At 49.5% G+C, this 17,607-nt stretch overlaps 1 protein-coding gene across 3 annotated transcripts in view; it reads left to right on the top strand.

The window, feature by feature from the left end:
- CDK18 (cyclin dependent kinase 18) overlaps positions 1 to 15,389 on the top strand; it is a 174,030-nt gene extending 158,641 nt beyond the window's left edge. For 2 of the 3 annotated variants that reach the window (XM_050955613.1, XM_050955612.1), the window contains 10 exons: positions 868 to 962; positions 1,966 to 2,028; positions 3,989 to 4,112; positions 4,996 to 5,116; positions 5,561 to 5,658; positions 6,395 to 6,500; positions 7,140 to 7,182; positions 8,161 to 8,251; positions 9,739 to 9,816; positions 11,917 to 15,389. In XM_050955613.1, the coding sequence (XP_050811570.1) occupies positions 868 to 962; positions 1,966 to 2,028; positions 3,989 to 4,112; positions 4,996 to 5,116; positions 5,561 to 5,658; positions 6,395 to 6,500; positions 7,140 to 7,182; positions 8,161 to 8,251; positions 9,739 to 9,816; positions 11,917 to 11,951 (854 nt within the window). In that variant the 3' untranslated portion in view covers positions 11,952 to 15,389. The remainder of the gene's footprint in view (positions 1 to 867; positions 963 to 1,965; positions 2,029 to 3,988; positions 4,113 to 4,995; positions 5,117 to 5,560; positions 5,659 to 6,394; positions 6,501 to 7,139; positions 7,183 to 8,160; positions 8,252 to 9,738; positions 9,817 to 11,916) is intronic. The other variant, XM_050955614.1, reaches the window with a different exon arrangement.
- The last annotated feature ends 2,218 nt before the right edge of the window (positions 15,390 to 17,607 follow it).

Below are 17,607 nucleotides of genomic sequence, written 5' to 3'. Positions count from 1 at the left end.
CCTTCTAACCCTATACTTCTATGATTCAAATGAGCCTATAGTTAAGGGTACAGGTATTTTTAGTAAAAGTCATGGACAGGTCATAAGCAGTAAACAAAAATTCACGGCCTGTGACCTGTCCATGACTTATACTATATACCCCTGACTAAATCTTGGGCAGGGGAGCCGTGGGTGCTCTGGGGGGTGGTGTGGGGGTGCTGTGGGTGCTGGGGGATGGCCTGGGACCCCTGCTGGTGCTGAGGGGGTCTGGGCAGTGGCATGTGGCCCGGGATCACCGCTGGTGCTGGGAGGGGGACACAGGCAGCAGCACACAGCCCAGGACCCCTGCTGGTGCTGGGGCAGGGAGTGTTGGCGGGACTGGTAGGCTCCCTACCCAACTCCATATTTCCCTGCAACTCCTAGGGAGTGGAATGCCAGGGGGCTCCGTGCACTGCCTCCGCCATGAGCTCCACCTCGGCAGCTCCCATTGGCTGGGAACTGCAGCCAATGGGAACTGTGGGGATGACGTCTTCAAGAGGGGACAGCATGCAGAGCTCCCTGGCCCCTCCACCTATATCAGGAGCTGCTGGGACATGCTGGCTGCTTCCGGGGAGCCCCCCTGACTGTGTGAAAAGGGGAATGATGCCTGCAATAGAAAGTTAGTAGCAAATCAGCTTTGCCTTAGGGCTGGATGGGCAGCTCAGGCTGCCAATCCAAACCCACTCAGTCCTGAAGGACTGACTCTTCCGTTTGCAAAACACTGACCCAGTCCATGAGGACCAGATATTGGGACCAACCAGCCCTGCCCGGGCAGGTTGCCACTCCTCATGACAAAGTATACCGACAAAGGACCCTCATGGCTAACGCTGCCTTCTCCTTGCCTTGCAGTTTCCCTGCTGAAGAACCTGAAACATGCAAATATTGTGACCCTCCATGATTTCATCCACACTGAGCGCTCCCTCACCCTTGTCTTTGAGTACCTGGTGAGTCCAAGGGCTGCTTGCCTGGGTGTTTGGTCTTGTGCTGGGGCAGTCTGGACACCCAGCCTTTCCCCTGCAGCGGGGCTCATTCCAGCCATGGAAATGGTTCATGGAGTGATGAGAAGTGCTGGTTGCAAAAAAAAAAAAAAAAAAAAAAATCCAGGGGAATCATCGGGAACAAAATTTGTTTGTTTTTTTCAAAATTCTGAAAATTTCCACACTTCGAGAATTCCCTGACCCGCTTTGTAATAGGTCAAAGAGGGGAACATTTCACAGTAATTTAATCAGATATTTCTCTGATTTTTTTACGTTACTATCTGTTTATTTCGGAAGCATTGACGGGTTTATAAATCCTTGTCATGTAAGTAACAGAAACAAAACAATCACCATTACAACAATGAGCTTTTGTTTAAAGAGACATTATACAGGAATATAGACATCAAATCACTCTGTGTACCAGGGAATTACCATATTGCAGCCTGAGCATCCTTACAACACCTGCACAATATTAACATTTGATAGCTAGGCCTGGTCTCTTCAATATGTGCAATCAGAGATTTCACTCCATGTTTTTTAATTAACAAAATATTTATTCACTTCTAATAACAATTGTCTGCTCTGAGCTCCTGTGTAACATGGGCCATAGAATTTCACCCAGAGATTGCTGCATCAAGCCTGTTCATTTGTTTGAAATGAATTTTCCTAGCCCTCCCTCTCCAACCATTCCCCTGGGCCACTTCAGGGAGGGTTTAGGATGATCATAATGGTTCTTTCTGACCATAACTTCTGTAAATCTGTGAAAAAGGCTTCAGGAAAATCTGTGAAAAAGGCCTGCATTAAAATTATCTGTGGGATTTAGCCACCCAGCCTTTGTCAAAGCTCACTCACTGTGCTCAGCTTGTGCACCAACAGCTTGACCATCGCCATGTGTTGTCAGTAGCTTACCAGGCACACAGTTATTCATGGTCACTTAGAAGGTTCCTTTGGGACGTGCTTGTCGTTGCAGGACAATGACCTAAAGCAATACCTGGATAACTGCGGGAACCTGATGAACGTGCACAATGTGAAGGTACGAGACCACTATCATCTTGCAGAAGGGATTTACAAACTCTCAGGGGATGCTCTGTGGTGGCCATGTTGAAGACCCAAGGAACTGACCCAAAATGCATTGCAGTCACTGGGGACTCAGACATTCACACTCAGATTATTCAGATGATCCCATCCACTGTGCATTATCGGGTGCTTTTTAGACACCTCTAAAGTTCCTCATCATTTTCTCTGGCCTGGACTAACATGAATAAATTGGTGTCATCTGCAAACCCTGTTCACCCCCTTTTCTCAATCATTGATAAATAGCTTAACTAGTTATCTGTATTACCATTCGTGCGAGGGTGATTTCATTTCCTTCCTTGCATCTTATTGCAGGACCTTGTCAACAGTTTTTAGAAAGTTCCCAAGACAGAGACTCCGCCCTTTGTCCAGCTCTTAGCATAGTGGGATGTTTGGTGTTAGTCTCGTGGCAAATGAGAAAACTGACTTTGTTAAGAACTGAATGCAGCTACACTGTGGGGATGGGGGCACACTTCATAACTTCTGGAGACCAAGCTGACTGCACACCCCAAGAGCTCCTTGCATCCCTCCATTCCCCTCTATTTCAGGCCCTCCCTGCAACTACTCCTCAATCTCCACCCACCCACCGGGAGTTCTGTGTGTCCCCCTCCACCATCCCAGAGTTCCCGATTCTTCCCCCCATCCATGTTATAGACTCTGTCTGCTCCCCTTCCTCACATTCCCACCTCCCCACCACTGTGCTCAGGGCTTTGTGTATCCCCCACCATATCAGGCCCCCCACCCCGGTTTCCCTCCTCCCACCAGGAAAGATATGGGCCTCCCATTCCCCCTTTATCACCACCACTGATTTTTGTCTGAGAGAGAAGTTATTCAGGATGTCAGCATATTAGACTGTCTTGGGAGGATGAGCAGGGCTATTGTTATGCTGGACAGCAGTAGCAGGGGCCATCAATTCAGTTTAATCTGTAGACAATTGCAGAGGTGCTTGAAGCTGTGGCTGCGCTAAACACATGGCCGGGGCACTATGCGTCCCACATTTCACCCCTTCTGGTTTTCCGATTTTCCCTAAAATCAGTATGGTTCTGCCCCTGGATGCCTAGAATATTCCCTGAACGTTTGGAATTGATCGGAGGAGGCAGAGGGAAGTTCCAGACAAACACAGAAATACCATCAATAATAATAATTATACCCAGCTCTTATATAGCACTGTTCATCAGTATCTCTCAAAATGCTTTTCATCCAGTGGCGTGTATGGCCTTTGCAAGCTCTGCCAATGAGTAAAAAGAGAGAGAGAATCTAATGCTATGCTGCAAAAAAAAATCTCTGTGGCCGTGAGTCTCAGAGCTTGGGTGTGCAGGCTTGGGCTCACAGGGCTCTTGCTCCAGCGTTAAAAGCAGCCATGTATCGGTTCTGGCTCAGGCTGGAGCTTGGGCTCTGAAGCCTGAGGAGGGGAGCGGCTGAGCCCCAGACTGAGCCAGAACAGCTCCAAGTCTGTCGAGCCAGGCTCTGAGACTCACTGCCATGCAGTGTCAGTGTGTTCTTAGGGTCAGATTTGCACTGACACACTGAAGGCCGGACTGTGTAAAGAGGCCCTGGCTATGTAAAGGGGCCTTAAAGTGGACATGAATGTAATTTAGAAGTCAGTGTAATTTGCAGCCACGTTAAGGCCCCTGTATGCTGCCACAGTGGTGTAAAGGAGCCTTAGTGTGTGTGTGAATATGGCCTGTATTCTTGTGCTCCAGGCTGGAGACGCGGCAGCGCTGGCTTTGCACATTGCTCCATCCAGGGGTGGCACCTGCACGTAGTTTGAAATCAGTCCAGAGCTGTCCACTGTGATTTTTATTCCCAGTTATAGGGTCCCGAGCCCATTGCAGGTTCTGCTTGTCCCTACTGTGTGCGAACAACATGCCAAACCCTGCTCTCCCTCTGCTCTCCCCCCTTCTGCTCCCCTCCCCAAGATCTTCCTGTTCCAGCTGCTCCGCGGCCTGTCCTACTGCCACAAGAGCAAGATCCTGCATCGAGACCTCAAACCGCAGAACCTGCTCATCAATGAAAGGGGGGAGCTAAAGCTAGCTGACTTCGGTGAGTGGGGCAGGGAGAGAACAGCGCTGGCCTGGATTGGGCCAGGTTCGGGCTGTGCAGACAAGAGCGGGAATGCAATCCCTGGAGCTGCAGAGCAGCATGGGGCATGGGTTCCATGCAGTCCAGGACACAAGCTTGTATGCACTTCTCAAGCTGGTGCTTTAGTCACCTCTGTATGGAAACTGCCTGCTCCACTTAGCAAGGTTTCAGCTTGGTGCCTGTTCCTCTGAAGCACACAAGCTAGGGGCCGGGCTTGCTCTGGGAATGCAGAGGGGCAGGACCTCTGGGGGCAGGGCTTCAGCACCTAACAGCCAGAGCCGCCCAGAGGATTCAGGGGGCCTGGGGTCTTCGGCGGTGGGGGGACTCCGCCGCCAAATTGCCGCCGAAGACCCTGCACTTCAGTGGCAGGTCCCGGGGCAGAAGGATCCCCCACCACGGGTCTTCAGGACACTTCAGTGGCGGGTCCCGGAGCGAAAGGACCCCCCGCCACTGAATTGCAGCCGAAGACCCGGAGCGGAAGAAGCTCCGGGGGCCTGGGCCCCGTGAGAGTTTTCAGGGGACCCCAGAGCAAGTGAAGGACCCCGCTCCAGGGGCCCCAAAAAACTCTCGTGGGGACCCCTGCGGAACCCGGGGTCTGGGGCAAATTCCCCCACTTGCCCCCCCCCCCCCCCGAGGCAGCCCTGCTAACAGCTCCCATTTAAGCACCTAGATGCAGTGGGCCAGATTGTCAGACTGGCAGCTCTAAATCTGTCCCACTGCATTTAGGTGCCTAGACGGGAGCTGAATTCTTTTGCAAACCTGACCATACGGCTCCCTAGGATGAGCGCAGTGCTGCTGCAAAACACAATAGGAGCAGTCTTGCTAACATCCCTTTCATCTCCAGGTCTAGCCAGAGCCAAATCAATCCCCACAAAAACATATTCCAATGAGGTGGTCACTCTGTGGTATCGGCCCCCAGATGTCCTGCTGGGATCTACTGAGTACTCCACGCCCATCGATATGTGGTGAGCCGGCATTTACATGCAGGGCGGGGTGGGACGGCTCATCAGAGTCCCACATTAGATTCCAAACTCTCCGGGGCAGGGGAGTTCATTGTCTCCCATGTGTCTGTACAGCACCGGGCACTCTGCTGCTCAGTTAAATAATGTTAAATAAGAACATTGAGCTGCCGCCTGCTTCGGTTTCTGTGCCGAGTCCTGCATCTCAAAGGGCACAAGCTCTTTGGAGCAGGGGATGGGTCTTATCTGAACACATGTGGTGCTGTGTGCGTGGTTAGCGGTAATAATAGTGTGGTAGCTCTGGGTACTGATTTCTCTTCCAAGGGTACTGGTGGGAGCCCCATCCAAGGGCTGGGACTGGGAAGGAACCAGGCTGCCCTGGACACAGGGCAGGGATGGACTAGGACGGCTTTCCCATCTCTAATTCCAATGTCTCTGCTGCTCCTTTAGGGGGGTGGGCTGCATACACTATGAAATGGTCACTGGACGGCCCATGTTCCCAGGCTCGACTGTGAAAGAAGAGCTCCATTTAATCTTCAGGCTTCTTGGTGAGTTGTCTGCATTCTCCCTTATCTCCACGAGAGGGAGGTGGCTGACCAAGCAGAGGGAAAACAGTAACCTTCCTGGTGCTGTGAGGCTGGCCTTTAACTCCCCTTCTGTAAATCTGGTAGGATTTATGAGAGCAGTGGTTCTCAGCCAGGGGTATGCAGAAGTCTTCCAGGGGGTACATCAGTTCATCTAGATATTTGCCAAGTTTTACAACAGGCTACATAAAAAGCACTATGAAGTCAGTACAAACTAACATTTCATGCAGACAATGACTCGTTTATACTGCTCTATATACTATACACTGAAGCGTTAGTACAGTATGTTAAAAATGAGAAAGTCAGCAATGTTTCAGTACTAGTGTGGGGTGACACTTCTGTATTTTTATGTCTGATTTTGTAAGCAAGTAGTTTTTAAGTGAGGTGAAACTTGGGGTACACAAGACAAATTAGACTGAAAGGGGTACAGTGGTCTGGAAAGGTTGAGAATCACTGTACTAGAGAATCAGATCCTTTCTGTAAGATCTTATACGCTTCTTGTAGAATTTGATAGCAGAGAGAGAATTCTCTATTCAATTCCAAGGGATGGTTCAAACCACCTATAAAATAGCTATTGTTTTTTACCAGATTCAGATTTCGACAGGGAACTATTCTCTCTAGTGTAATCTAGTGTCGTTACTACCAGCTTTCCAGAATCCATGCACAGGGTGATGTGTCTAACCTTGCCTTTCTCCCCCAGGCACCCCTACAGAAGACTCCTGGCCCGGAATCACATCCAACGAGGAGTTTAAGGGTTATCATTTCACCCAGTACCAAGCCCAGCCCTTGATAAATCACGCACCCAGGTATCTCCCTGGAGCAGAGACCCACACTTGCACTGTGGTTTCAGGCTGTTCACAAATGGGATACTAGGGCGATGTTGGGGTACAGGCTGGACTGATAGCCCCGGATATTAAGGATCTGCGCCAATCTACAGAACCAGGTGCAGATGAAGCCAGCATCAGGGCAGGCCTCCTCCACTTTACCCTGCTAATGTGCATACAACTTGCCCAGGAAGGACGCACCTCCAGGGGCTCGCAGATAAGTACCCATCTGCAGGGTTTATTCCATCCTCCTTTACGCTGAGACTGCTGCCACACCACAGAGCAAATGTGAAAAATCGGGAGGGGGCTAATAGGGTCCTATATAAGACAAAGCCCTAAATATCAGGACGGTCCCGATAATATTGGAATGTCTGGTCATTCTACAAGGGGTGCCAATTAATACTTAGAATCCCACCCACTAGCTGTGCAGGGCAAGGCACTGTCCCCGGTCTGTGTCATGCAGTGTTCGATCCTCAGCCGTAGAATAGAATCATAGAATATCAGGGTTGGAAGGGACCTCAAGAGGTCATCTCATCCAACCCCCTGCTCAAAGCAGGACCAATCTCCAACTAAATCATCCAGGGCCTCTGGGATATAGTCACAATCTCTGTTTTTTCTCAGGCTGGACACAGAAGGGATCGACTTGCTGACGAGCCTCCTCCTGGTAAGTGGCCTGACCATCAAGCCAGATTGCAGGAGGATGTCTTGGGTGGAGGTGCCACCATTCAGCACCCTCCCCCCTGGGGTGACAGGGGTGCTGCCTTCCTTCCTGGCTTAACATTAGTGCTACCTGCCTTCTCACCGGGGGGTGGAACAGGGAGCCTGGCCAGGTGCAGTTGGGAACACTGCACCCACAGCAACCGATCTGATGCTAACTTGGTGTCTGATCATACTGCTGTTGGGGTCCCCTACAGGCCCTGGATCAGGCCCTCGGTGCCTGGGCAACGGGTTATGGATGCAACTAAGCCATTTCTCTGACCCTAACGCCAAGGTCTCAGTAGAGCTTAATACCAACCCGCTCCCGTTACTCCAACCTGCTGACTGCCCTTAATTCACTCAGAAACTCTCCCCTAAGTGCTGGACCTGCCCTTTTACCTTCTTCTTCTGGTTCATGGCCTCCTTGAGCAAAGCCCTTGTCATTCCCTTCCCTTCGGCTTTTTGAGACCAGCCCACTTGTCCCTGTATTTAAAGTCAGTGGAACTCCCTAACTCCCTAACTCCCTAACTCCGACCCAGCGTCTCACCTGCTTTTCCTCTGCTGCCAAGTTCCTGGTTCCACTTTCCTGGATTTGCCCAGAAACACAATCCTGCCCTGCAGCTGCAGCTGACCAGAAACGAATGCCATTTCCATCATGGCACTACTCCCCAGTGCCCACGTGGGTGCCCCAGTGTGGGATTTGGACGCCCTACGGACGGGCCCTGATTGAAATTTGGGGAGCTTGTCTCTGCTTCCACTTCCCTCTCTTCTCCTCTCCCATGGAACCTAACACACACACACACACACACACACGCACTCTCTTTGTAGTGACACACACAGAGCATAGGTAAACACATGCGCACACGCACACTGCTTATGACATCGTTCACGCTCACGCTCAGAGCTTATGTCGACACACACACACCTTTTTCTGTGGTTTTTACAGTATGAAGCCAAATGCCGGATCTCCGCCGAAGAGGCCCTGCGACACCGTTACTTCAAGGCATTGGGGGACCGAGTCCAGCTCCTCCCTGACAGTGAGCACACAGATTACCCTGTTGGGGTGTTTGTGGGCAGGACACAGCACTTCAGGTGCTGCCTGGCCAGTTGTTACATTTCTTACTGATACACTGTGGGAATAACACAGCCTCCCTCCCCATTTCTGAAAAACCCTTGTCTGAATCATGCACCTCTGTGAAGTCCCCTCATCTGTATTAAGGGAGAGGGAGCTAGATTTGGACATGTAGTAGATTTAGAGCACTTTACAAACGAGGTCAGGATTGTTTTCCCCTTTGGACTGATAGCGAAACCAAGGCACAGAGAGAGGAAGTTTCTTGCCCAAGCAGGCCAGTGGCAGAGCCAATAATAGAACCCAGGTCTCCTAGTTCCAGTCCAGTGCTCTGGCTATACTGCATGCATGGGCACCGGGCCCAGCCAGGCTGTGTGTCTAGGCTTTGCTCCCTCATCCCCTTGAGCTCCACATTCTGGCTCAGTCCTGCACTGGGCAGGCAGGAAGCGTGTCTCACCTCAGGGCCCGGTGAAGGTGCTGAGGTGAGCTGGTAAAGAACAAGGTTTTGTCAAAAATGATATTTTTTTTTGTGAAAAAAATCTTGGGTTTGATAGTGTTTTTCATTGTTTGAAAAAGTTTCTAAATGGAAAATTTCAGGTTGGGGAAGAAATTTTGGGGGTATTTTTGAAATTGTTCGTGTTTGCGAGTGTGAGGAAACTGCTTTTTTCCCCCTACAAAAGCAGAGAGAAGGGTTAAGGAGAGTGTTATTTTCAGAGTGGTAGAGACACTTTCAACCCTTTCTGACGATTTTACAACTGTCAAAGGTTGGAAGACAGTCAGAAAGTGGGAGTTTAGCAGGTTTTCTCACACTTTCTTTATTTCTACAATGTTTACCCATGGGAAAACTGTGGTTTCCTTTGGGAAAACTGCTGTTTCCTATGGGAAAACTTCAAATGAGCATTTTTCCTGTGAAAATTCCCACAGGAAACATTCCCATTAGCTGCCCAGTCCTAGAGCCGATCAGAAGAGAGAGCACAGGGGCACCCTCCTGCATGAATGAGGAGCTGCTGAGTCAGTCCTGCCCGTCCCCAGGTGGTAGGCCTAACAGGCAAAGGCAGAGCCTTATTAACACCCTCTAAGGATTGTGCTTAATTACATGTCTGTTTAGAGAGCCCCATTCCGTGGCTCTGTGCCCATTTAGAAAAAGAGAGTCAGGTACTCAGGTGGCTTGAAGCTGTGGCATAGTAGGGAGGGGAATTGAGGATCCAGGGAACCACAGTGTGGGGGATCTGGGGACTATGGGCACTATGAGGTGGGGAATTCTGGGCCTGTGGGTGCTGTGAGGTGGTGGATCTGGGCATCACAAGATGGAGAATTCATAGGAGCCGCAGAGTGAGCACCATGGGTGAAGCTCTGAGGGTACATTGATGTTTGCCTTCCTATGGAAGCTCAGATCACAGCTCACCCAGCCAGCCAGGTTAACTCTCAATTTCTTCTCTCTCTCCCGTCACCCAGATGCCTCTGTCTTCTCTCTGAAGGAAATACAGCTTCAAAAGGACCCTGGCTACCGAGGTTCAGCCTTTCAGCAGTCAGGTAGGATGCTGCAGCAGGGCACAGACCCCTAATCTGGGCCCCGTGGGAGGAGAGGCACTCTAGAAATGTGCAGAGCTGAAAGGAGCCATGCTCTCCTGCGGCCCCTTCCATCTGTGGCTCCCAAAGTGCAGAACAAGCACACGTGCAATTAGCTGCACAGCCCCCTAGGAGGTAGATATCATCCTGTCTCTGCTTTACAAATGGGGGAAACTGAGGCACAGAGAGGGAACTTGTCCAAGGTCACACAGTGAACCTGATTCTCTATAGTCTTGCATCATGGGGAGTCATTTACCCCCCAGGTGTAAAACACTGCCAAATCAGAACCCTGTGCTCTCACCAGTGGTTGTGATTCACACCCACTTCCCTCTAGCATGAACAACAACATGAGGTGCCAGGCAGGGGGTGCCCAGGCCCAGTGAGTTTATGGGTGTAGAATTCAAGGGCCCAATCCTCCTCTCGCTTCCACCAGTTTTACACCACTGTTGGCTGCAGAGTTACTCCAGATTTACATCAGTGTGAGTGAGAGCTGAATCAGGCCCCAAGTCTCCAGACCCAGTGCTGTGCTTTCCCCACGAGAGCTAGTCCCTCCCATGTGGACGCACCCGTGAGATGACAAGGCTCTGTCTACACTGGAGTGGGAGGTGTGAGTCCCAGCTCGGCTGACGTACTTGTGCTGCTCTGATGGAGCTAGCAGGCTAAAAAAACAGTGTGACTGCAGTCACATGGGCAGCAGGAGTGGCTACCAGCTCAGGGTCCAGTCCTGTCTGAAACCCTAGGTGTGTACTGGGGCGGCTAGCCTGTCTCGCTGCCACAGCTACGCTGCAGTTTTTAGCACACTGGCTCCATCACAGCTAGCACGGGTATGTCTGCCTGAGCTGGATATTACATCTTCGGCTTCAGTGTAGACAGACACTAGGAGCAGTAAGGCCAGTGCGGGGAGCCCTGTCTCTCATGCTCTGATTCAACCGATCCTGTCTCCTGCTGGCCTTGGGAGATCCTGGCCTGCCCCGCGCTGGTGTGGTCACACTGACACACACTGCAGTGATAGCATTGGACTGCATCCATGTGCAACACCTCAAGTGCTTGGTATCCTGCCAGCCTTCCCACACTGTCCGGGCAGTGCCATGCAGGTGATGTATGCGCCGCGCTGCTGTGACCTTCTCTTCCAAGCAGCCAGGGAGATCCCATTGTTTGTTTCTCAGATTAATGTCAGGGAAAAGTCTGTTTGGATTAGTGGGAAATGCCACGAAGCAGCCTCTCCCCATCCCCTTCCCCATGTGCAGGTGAACACACCTCAGAGTCCCCTAGCTGACTGGGAAGAGATCATTAGTGAGGTGAAATGATTGGGCCTAATTATAGTTTCATGACTAAGCATTAGGACTGCTGGGTTCTGTTCTCAGCTCGGCCACTGCCCTGCTGTGTGACCTTTGGGATGAGTCATGTCCCGTCTGGAGACTTTACTGACCTCCCGTAACAGGGGTGGGTGGGTTCTCAGGCAGGCACTTGGAGTTCCACAGAAGAAAAGCAATACAGAACCCGCTGAGTGGGCCAGACATAGCTCCCAGTCCAAGCCCCCCAACACCCCACGTTAGAAGATTCAGATCCAGATCTTTGTCGTGGACTGAACCAGAACCCTGGATCAGGGTGCTCGTGACCTGTGAAGTTTGGATCAAGAATCAAATGTTGTGGTGACCCTGGACCAAACTAAACACATCAGATCACAACATCCCTGAGCTTCGGGTGAGTTCGACTCCACAGCCTGAAATGCGAGGGCCCTTTTCTCCACCTTGGTGGTATTGACGCATTTGTTAATATTCAGCTGTGTCCAGAAAAGCACAATGGGGCCAGTGGTCCCCTGGCATAAGTCCACTGGTTTGGATGCAGCTATGTCAGGGATCAGTCTGGGCCTGAACCACGCCGCATGGTCTCCAGACTCTGTTTCCTTGGCTTAAAGGTTGTAGCGACTCATAAACTTTTACGCGTGACCTGGCCGCTAGAAGGAGACATCGCACCAGGTTGTTAGTGGGTTACATCAGCAAGAAGCACCTATGTTCTAGCCTTTCTGATCTCTCTCTCTCTCTCTCTCTTTTACTCTTCCAGCCCGAGGGAAAGGCAGGAGGCAGAGTATATTTTAAACCTGGCTCGTTTCCTTTGTCACCATGAAGATCAAAGCACTTAGAAAGGAGAGGACTACATGCTTCCACAGGACCCATCCACAGAATTACTGAGACTAACAGGAAGATACTGGAATGCCCCTCTACCATGGGCTGCCGTCTGTCTGTCCCCCAGAATCCCACTGCTGACACCAGTCAGCCCACCAGTAGTTCTTATAAAAGGAGCTCTGCCCCCAGTTGCTCATTTTTCATGTGACACTACCAAGAGTAAGCTGCTGCGTTCCATACCCGGGTAAGGTACTTTATCTAGTGACTAGCTACCCTGGGAGTAACCCTGAGCTCAGGAGACTTGTGTGCTGGTCTTATTACAATCCTGGTTGCTGCAGTACAGGGAGGTAAGCTGGAGTGCAGGCAGAGCGCAGAATCTCAGAGGATTGGCAGACAGCTGGGTTGTGGTGTGTAGTGATCATATCGCGGAAGACGTTTCTGTGAATGCACGGCATGCCTGTGCTTGGGCATCCTGCTATATCCACCATTGGGGAAGTCTGACCTGGCAAGACGTATTGCACTGTATGAAGGACATGCTATCACAAGTAGGGGACGCCCTACAGTGAGCCCCATCCAGGGCTTTCTGACATCCGACATTTAGTTGGGACTGAAACATTTAACAAGGGAGAGCTCTCCTTCAGCCTCTCCCCCCATGGTTATCAACCAGGGATCCCTCTTCCCCTCCCCATTATTTGAGCCTCATGCACAGTTGCCAGGATTGCCTGAATGGCAGCCCCAAGAGGTCCAGAGAAAAGAGGCTGTTAAGGGGAAAATGTAGATTAGTTGGATTCCTCTGATCCCTCAGTTTCCTCAACAAACCCCCCTCCCCCCCGTTTATTTTCTAAGCTCTGAGACCTGGCTGCTGTCTAAAGACATCCCTAAAGCAAGAGCACAGAGTGCTGTAGCACGGCTGGTATTCAGGATGCAGACTCTGTCATTAGAGCCATGCAAAATGTTCCCCGGGATGTCTCTCACGCCATGTTTCGCGGCAGTTCTGAGCCCCTCTGATTTAGCTTTTCTGAGAAACCAATGAAGTCCCATTTCCCACATCAAGATCCTGCTGTGTTTCTAATCCGCCTTGCACGGAAAGGTGCATTTCCACTAGGAAAAGGACCCATTTCCCAGCAAGCAGCTCAGGAATTGCAGCAAATGGTCCAGCCACTTGGGCCCATCTTTGAGCTCATGGCAAAACATGAAAAAGCACAAGTAGTTTCACCGATTGGTGCGAATGAGCTGTGCATGCGCAAAGCTGTGTCATTCCACCTTTGTGGTGGGCATGCAGAGGTGCTGACCATACCTCTGTGAGGCTGTGGGATCATGAACCAACTCAAACATAACACAAGCTATTAAGCAGAAAACAGACCCCACCTTTCACCATCTACCCGATCCCCTAGGACTGAGCATATTGTGTTGGCCCCGTCTATTACACACATTTTGCACTCAGTGGGACTCAAGTGCTTGCTGAAATCGGAACATGTGCTTAAGTGCTTTGTGTCTTTTCCTCCCCCTCTATCTCCAGGCCATGCCAAGTCCATTCTGGTACAATAAGGACCTGCTCAAACATTCCTCCAAAGCTCAAACCAAACCTGAAACTTTTTTTTTTCCAAGTTTGAATTTTTTGTTTAGTTGATTGATTTGGGGATTTTTATTTTTTTTTAAGTTTTCATCCCCTGTCCAGCTACCGCACCCTGTCCGATACCCATCATGGCCCAGCTAGCACCAGGAAAAGATGTGGAATTGCTCTGGAGAGCATGCATCATGGGTTGGTAGACTGACTGTGGGACTGGTAGGCAGGAACTCCTGAGTTCTAATCCAGACTTTTCTACTCACACACTGAGTAGCCTTGGACAGGTGATAGCACTGCTCTGTGCCTCTGTTTCCCCATCTGTCAAATGCAGCTAATAATCATTAGCTGTCTCGCTGTGAGGCAAAGCAGAAGTTAGAAATGGGCCTGGATCTGAGCTTTGCCAAACCTTGAGGAGGTTTGGATCCAAGGTTCCAGTGCAGGTCAGACTCTAAATGCGAAGCATGATCATCCCCAGGAGATTCCCAGCCCAATGTATACATCAAAGCAGTTTGGACCAAGTTAGGCTCATCCCAGATAAGCATCCAGACCTCTGTATTGTTTGAGATTTTCCCGTCCCTGGTAGGTTTCTTTCAGTGTGTGTCCAATATACAGCAAGTTGGGGAAAACAGTGTTTCCATCCATTAACTCATTCAGCACTTCACTCTGCAGCACATGAGTGATGCGGCCAGCTTTTCCGCATGCACTTAGAGAGTGTTCTCTGTGCCAGCTGCATCGGGTTTTCTTTTCAAGTGTAAGAGGGAGGTTTACAAATATTTGGTTGGTATTAACTAGAGTAAGTTTTGACACCTGTTCGCCTGTAGCTATCCTTTAACAAAGCTTTTTCCATGAGAGTTTCCTAGATAGAGCAGGAATCTGTGCCATGGTCTTACTCATTCCACTGCAGACACCTCTATTCGTGGGTGAGTAACTCAATTGATTGTTTACCCCATAGATGAAATTTCTCCTGTAGGCGCGGGTTCAGCAAGGGACTTAAATATATGCTCAGTTTTAAGCAGCTGAGTAATCCCATTGATGCTATTGTGCCTACTCACATGTTACAAGTTAGGCACTTGTTTAAGGAGCTGTGCTGACTTGGGGGCCATAACGTTCCAGCCTAGGGATGAATATGGACCTAATCCATCTGCCCACTTGTGAGTTATAGGGCCAAGTCCATCACCAGCCTGGGGACAATGCTCCCCTATGGGCTCCATCACTGGAATTTAGAGCACTCATACTCAGTGCTAATGTCTCTTGCTTATTCTCCTACATACCTTGTGTGTGTTCTTCCTGCTCTCATCAGCCCCAGGCTCTGAGGACTCATCTAGGTATGAAAGCCGTGGTGAGCTATGTTATAACATCTGTGGCCACCTCTGAATCTCAGCTGCTGCAATGGTGTGCTTGGGGTCTGTTTGGAATTACCAAGCCACAGCAAGGATAGAACTCAGCACTTCCTGCTCCAAAGCCACAGACTCCTGGCCTTGGAGCTAAAGGGGGATCCTCGTTGAGCTTTCTGAGTATAGAGCCTATGAAGCCCAGATTGGCAGATCTAGTTCTATCCTGTAGAGGGCAGTGGAGCTGTGCCAGCACTAGAAGTTCTTAATGTCCAACATAGTGAGAATAATGAGGTTTTGGGGCAGCTAATGATTTGTTACACGGTTAACAAGGGCAATGTTTTCATTGACTTTTGGGCAGAAGAGGAAACAGTCGTCTACCGGTACTTGCAGTCTGTTTTCCAGGGGTGCCAAGCACCCGCCGCACCTACTGAAATTAATTTTGTCGGAAGTGCTCAGTGCCTCTGAAAATCAGCTCTGTCTGACTCAGCTTAAATCCTTCCAGCCTAGGGACTGGACTCATAGACTCATAGACTCTAGGACTGGAAGGGACCTCGAGAGGTCATCGAGTCCAGTCCCCTGCCCTCATGGCAGGACCAAATACTGTCTAGACCATCCCTAACAGACATTTATCTAACCTACTCTTAAATATCTCCAGAGATGGAGATTCCACAACTTCCCTAGGCAATCTATTCCAGTGTTTAACTACCCTGACAGTTAGGAACTTTTTCCTAATGTCCAACCTAAATCTCCCTTGCTGCAGTTTAAGCCCATTGCTTCTTGTTCTATCATTGGAGGCTAAGGTGAACAAGTTTTCTCCCTCCTCCTGATGACATCCTTTTAGATACCTGAAAACTGCTATCATGTCCCCTCTCAGTCTTCTCTTTTCCAAACTAAACAAACCCAATTCCTTCAGCCTTCCTTCATAGGTCATGTTCTCAAGACCTTTAATCATTCTCATTGCTCTTCTCTGGACCCTCTCCAATTTCTCCAAATCTTTCTTGAAATGCGGTGCCCAGAACTGGACACAATACTCCAGTTGAGGCCTAACCAGCGCAGAGTAAAGCGGAAGAATGATTTCTCGTGTCTTGTTTACAACACACCTGTTAATGCATCCCAGAATCACGTTTGCTTTTTTTGCAACAGTATCACACTGTTGACTCATATTAAGCTTGTGGTCTACTATGACCCCTAGATCTCTTTCTGCCATACTCCTTCCTAGACAGTCTCTTCCCATTCTGTATGTGTGAAACTGATTGTTCCTTCCTAGGTGGAGCACTTTGCATTTATCTTTATTGAACTTCATCCTGTTTACCTCAGACCATTTCTCCAATTTGTCCAGATCATTTTGAATTTTGACCCTGTCCTCCAAAGCAGTTGCAATCCCTCCCAGTTTGGTATCGTCCGCAAACTTAATAAGCGTACTTTCTATGCCAACATCTAAATCGTCGATGAAGATATTGAACAGAACCGGTCCCAAAACAGACCCCTGCGGAACCCCACTTGTTATACCTTTCCAGCAGGATTGGGAGCCATTAACAACTACTCTCTGAGTACGGTTATCCAGCCAGTTATGCACCCACCTTATAGTAGCCCCATCTAAATTGTACTTTACTAGTTTATCTATAAGAATATCATGCGAGACCGTATCAAATGCCTTACTAAAGTCTAGGTATATCACATCCACCGCTTCTCCCTTATCCACAAGGCTCGTTATCCTATCAAAGAACGCTATCAGATTAGTTTGACACGATTTGTTCTTTACAAATCCATGCTGGCTATTCCCTATCACCTTACCACCTTCCAAGTGTTTGCAGATGATTTCTTTGATTACCTGCTCCATTATCTTCCCTGGCACAGAAGTTAAACTAACTGGTCTGTAGTTTCCTGGGTTGTTTTTATTTCCCTTTTTATAAATGGGCACTATATTTGCCACCTTCCAGTCTTCTGGAATCTCCCCCGTCTCCCATGATTTCCCAAAGATAATAGCTAGAGGTTCAGATACCTCTTCTATTAACTCCTTGAGTATTCTAGGATGCATTTCATCAGGCCCTGGTGACTTGCAGGCATCTAACTTTTCTAAGTGATTTTTTACTTGCTCTTTTCTTATTTTCTCTTCTAAACCTACCCTCTTCCCGTAAGCATTCACTATACTAGACATTCCTTCAGACTTCTCAGTGAAGACCGAAACAAAGAAGTCATTAAGCATCTCTTCCATTTCCAAGTCTCCCGTTACTGTTTCCCCCTCCTCATTGAGCGGGCCTACCCTGTCCTTAGTCTTCCTCTTGCTTCTAATGTATTGATAAAAAGTCTTCTTGTTTCCCTTTATTCCCATAGCTAGTCTGAGTTCATTTTGTGCCTTCAGATAAAGTACAGACCAGGCTTTAAGAAGGCTTACAGGGGAGCAAGGGACGGTGGCTTGGTAGGGTCAATGGAATCAAAGAAATTCAAGGTGGAAAAAGATGTTATTAAGTCTGCTCGTCCATCCCCCTTGGTCTTTTGGCTCTAACAACACAGGCTTCTGCCACTGGTGCTAAAGGAGAGCTCCCTTACCTGACATCAGTAGCAGGCACTTTGGTCTCTGGAGAGCTCCACCAGTCTTATGTACAAACACACCAGCATAGTGCGTACCCTGCCTCCCACCCCAGTGCCTATGGGGCTAATTTTCAAAGGTGTTGCTGAGCATCTGCAGCACCTGTTGGCTTCAGCTGAATCAGTGGGTGCTCAGCAC

The sequence above is a fragment of the Gopherus flavomarginatus genome, chromosome 5 (assembly GCF_025201925.1).
Source record: "Gopherus flavomarginatus isolate rGopFla2 chromosome 5, rGopFla2.mat.asm, whole genome shotgun sequence".
Classification (NCBI taxonomy): domain Eukaryota; kingdom Metazoa; phylum Chordata; order Testudines; family Testudinidae; genus Gopherus; species Gopherus flavomarginatus.
Note: the sequence above shows the minus strand (reverse complement) of the source record. Positions and strands in the feature narration are given on the sequence as shown.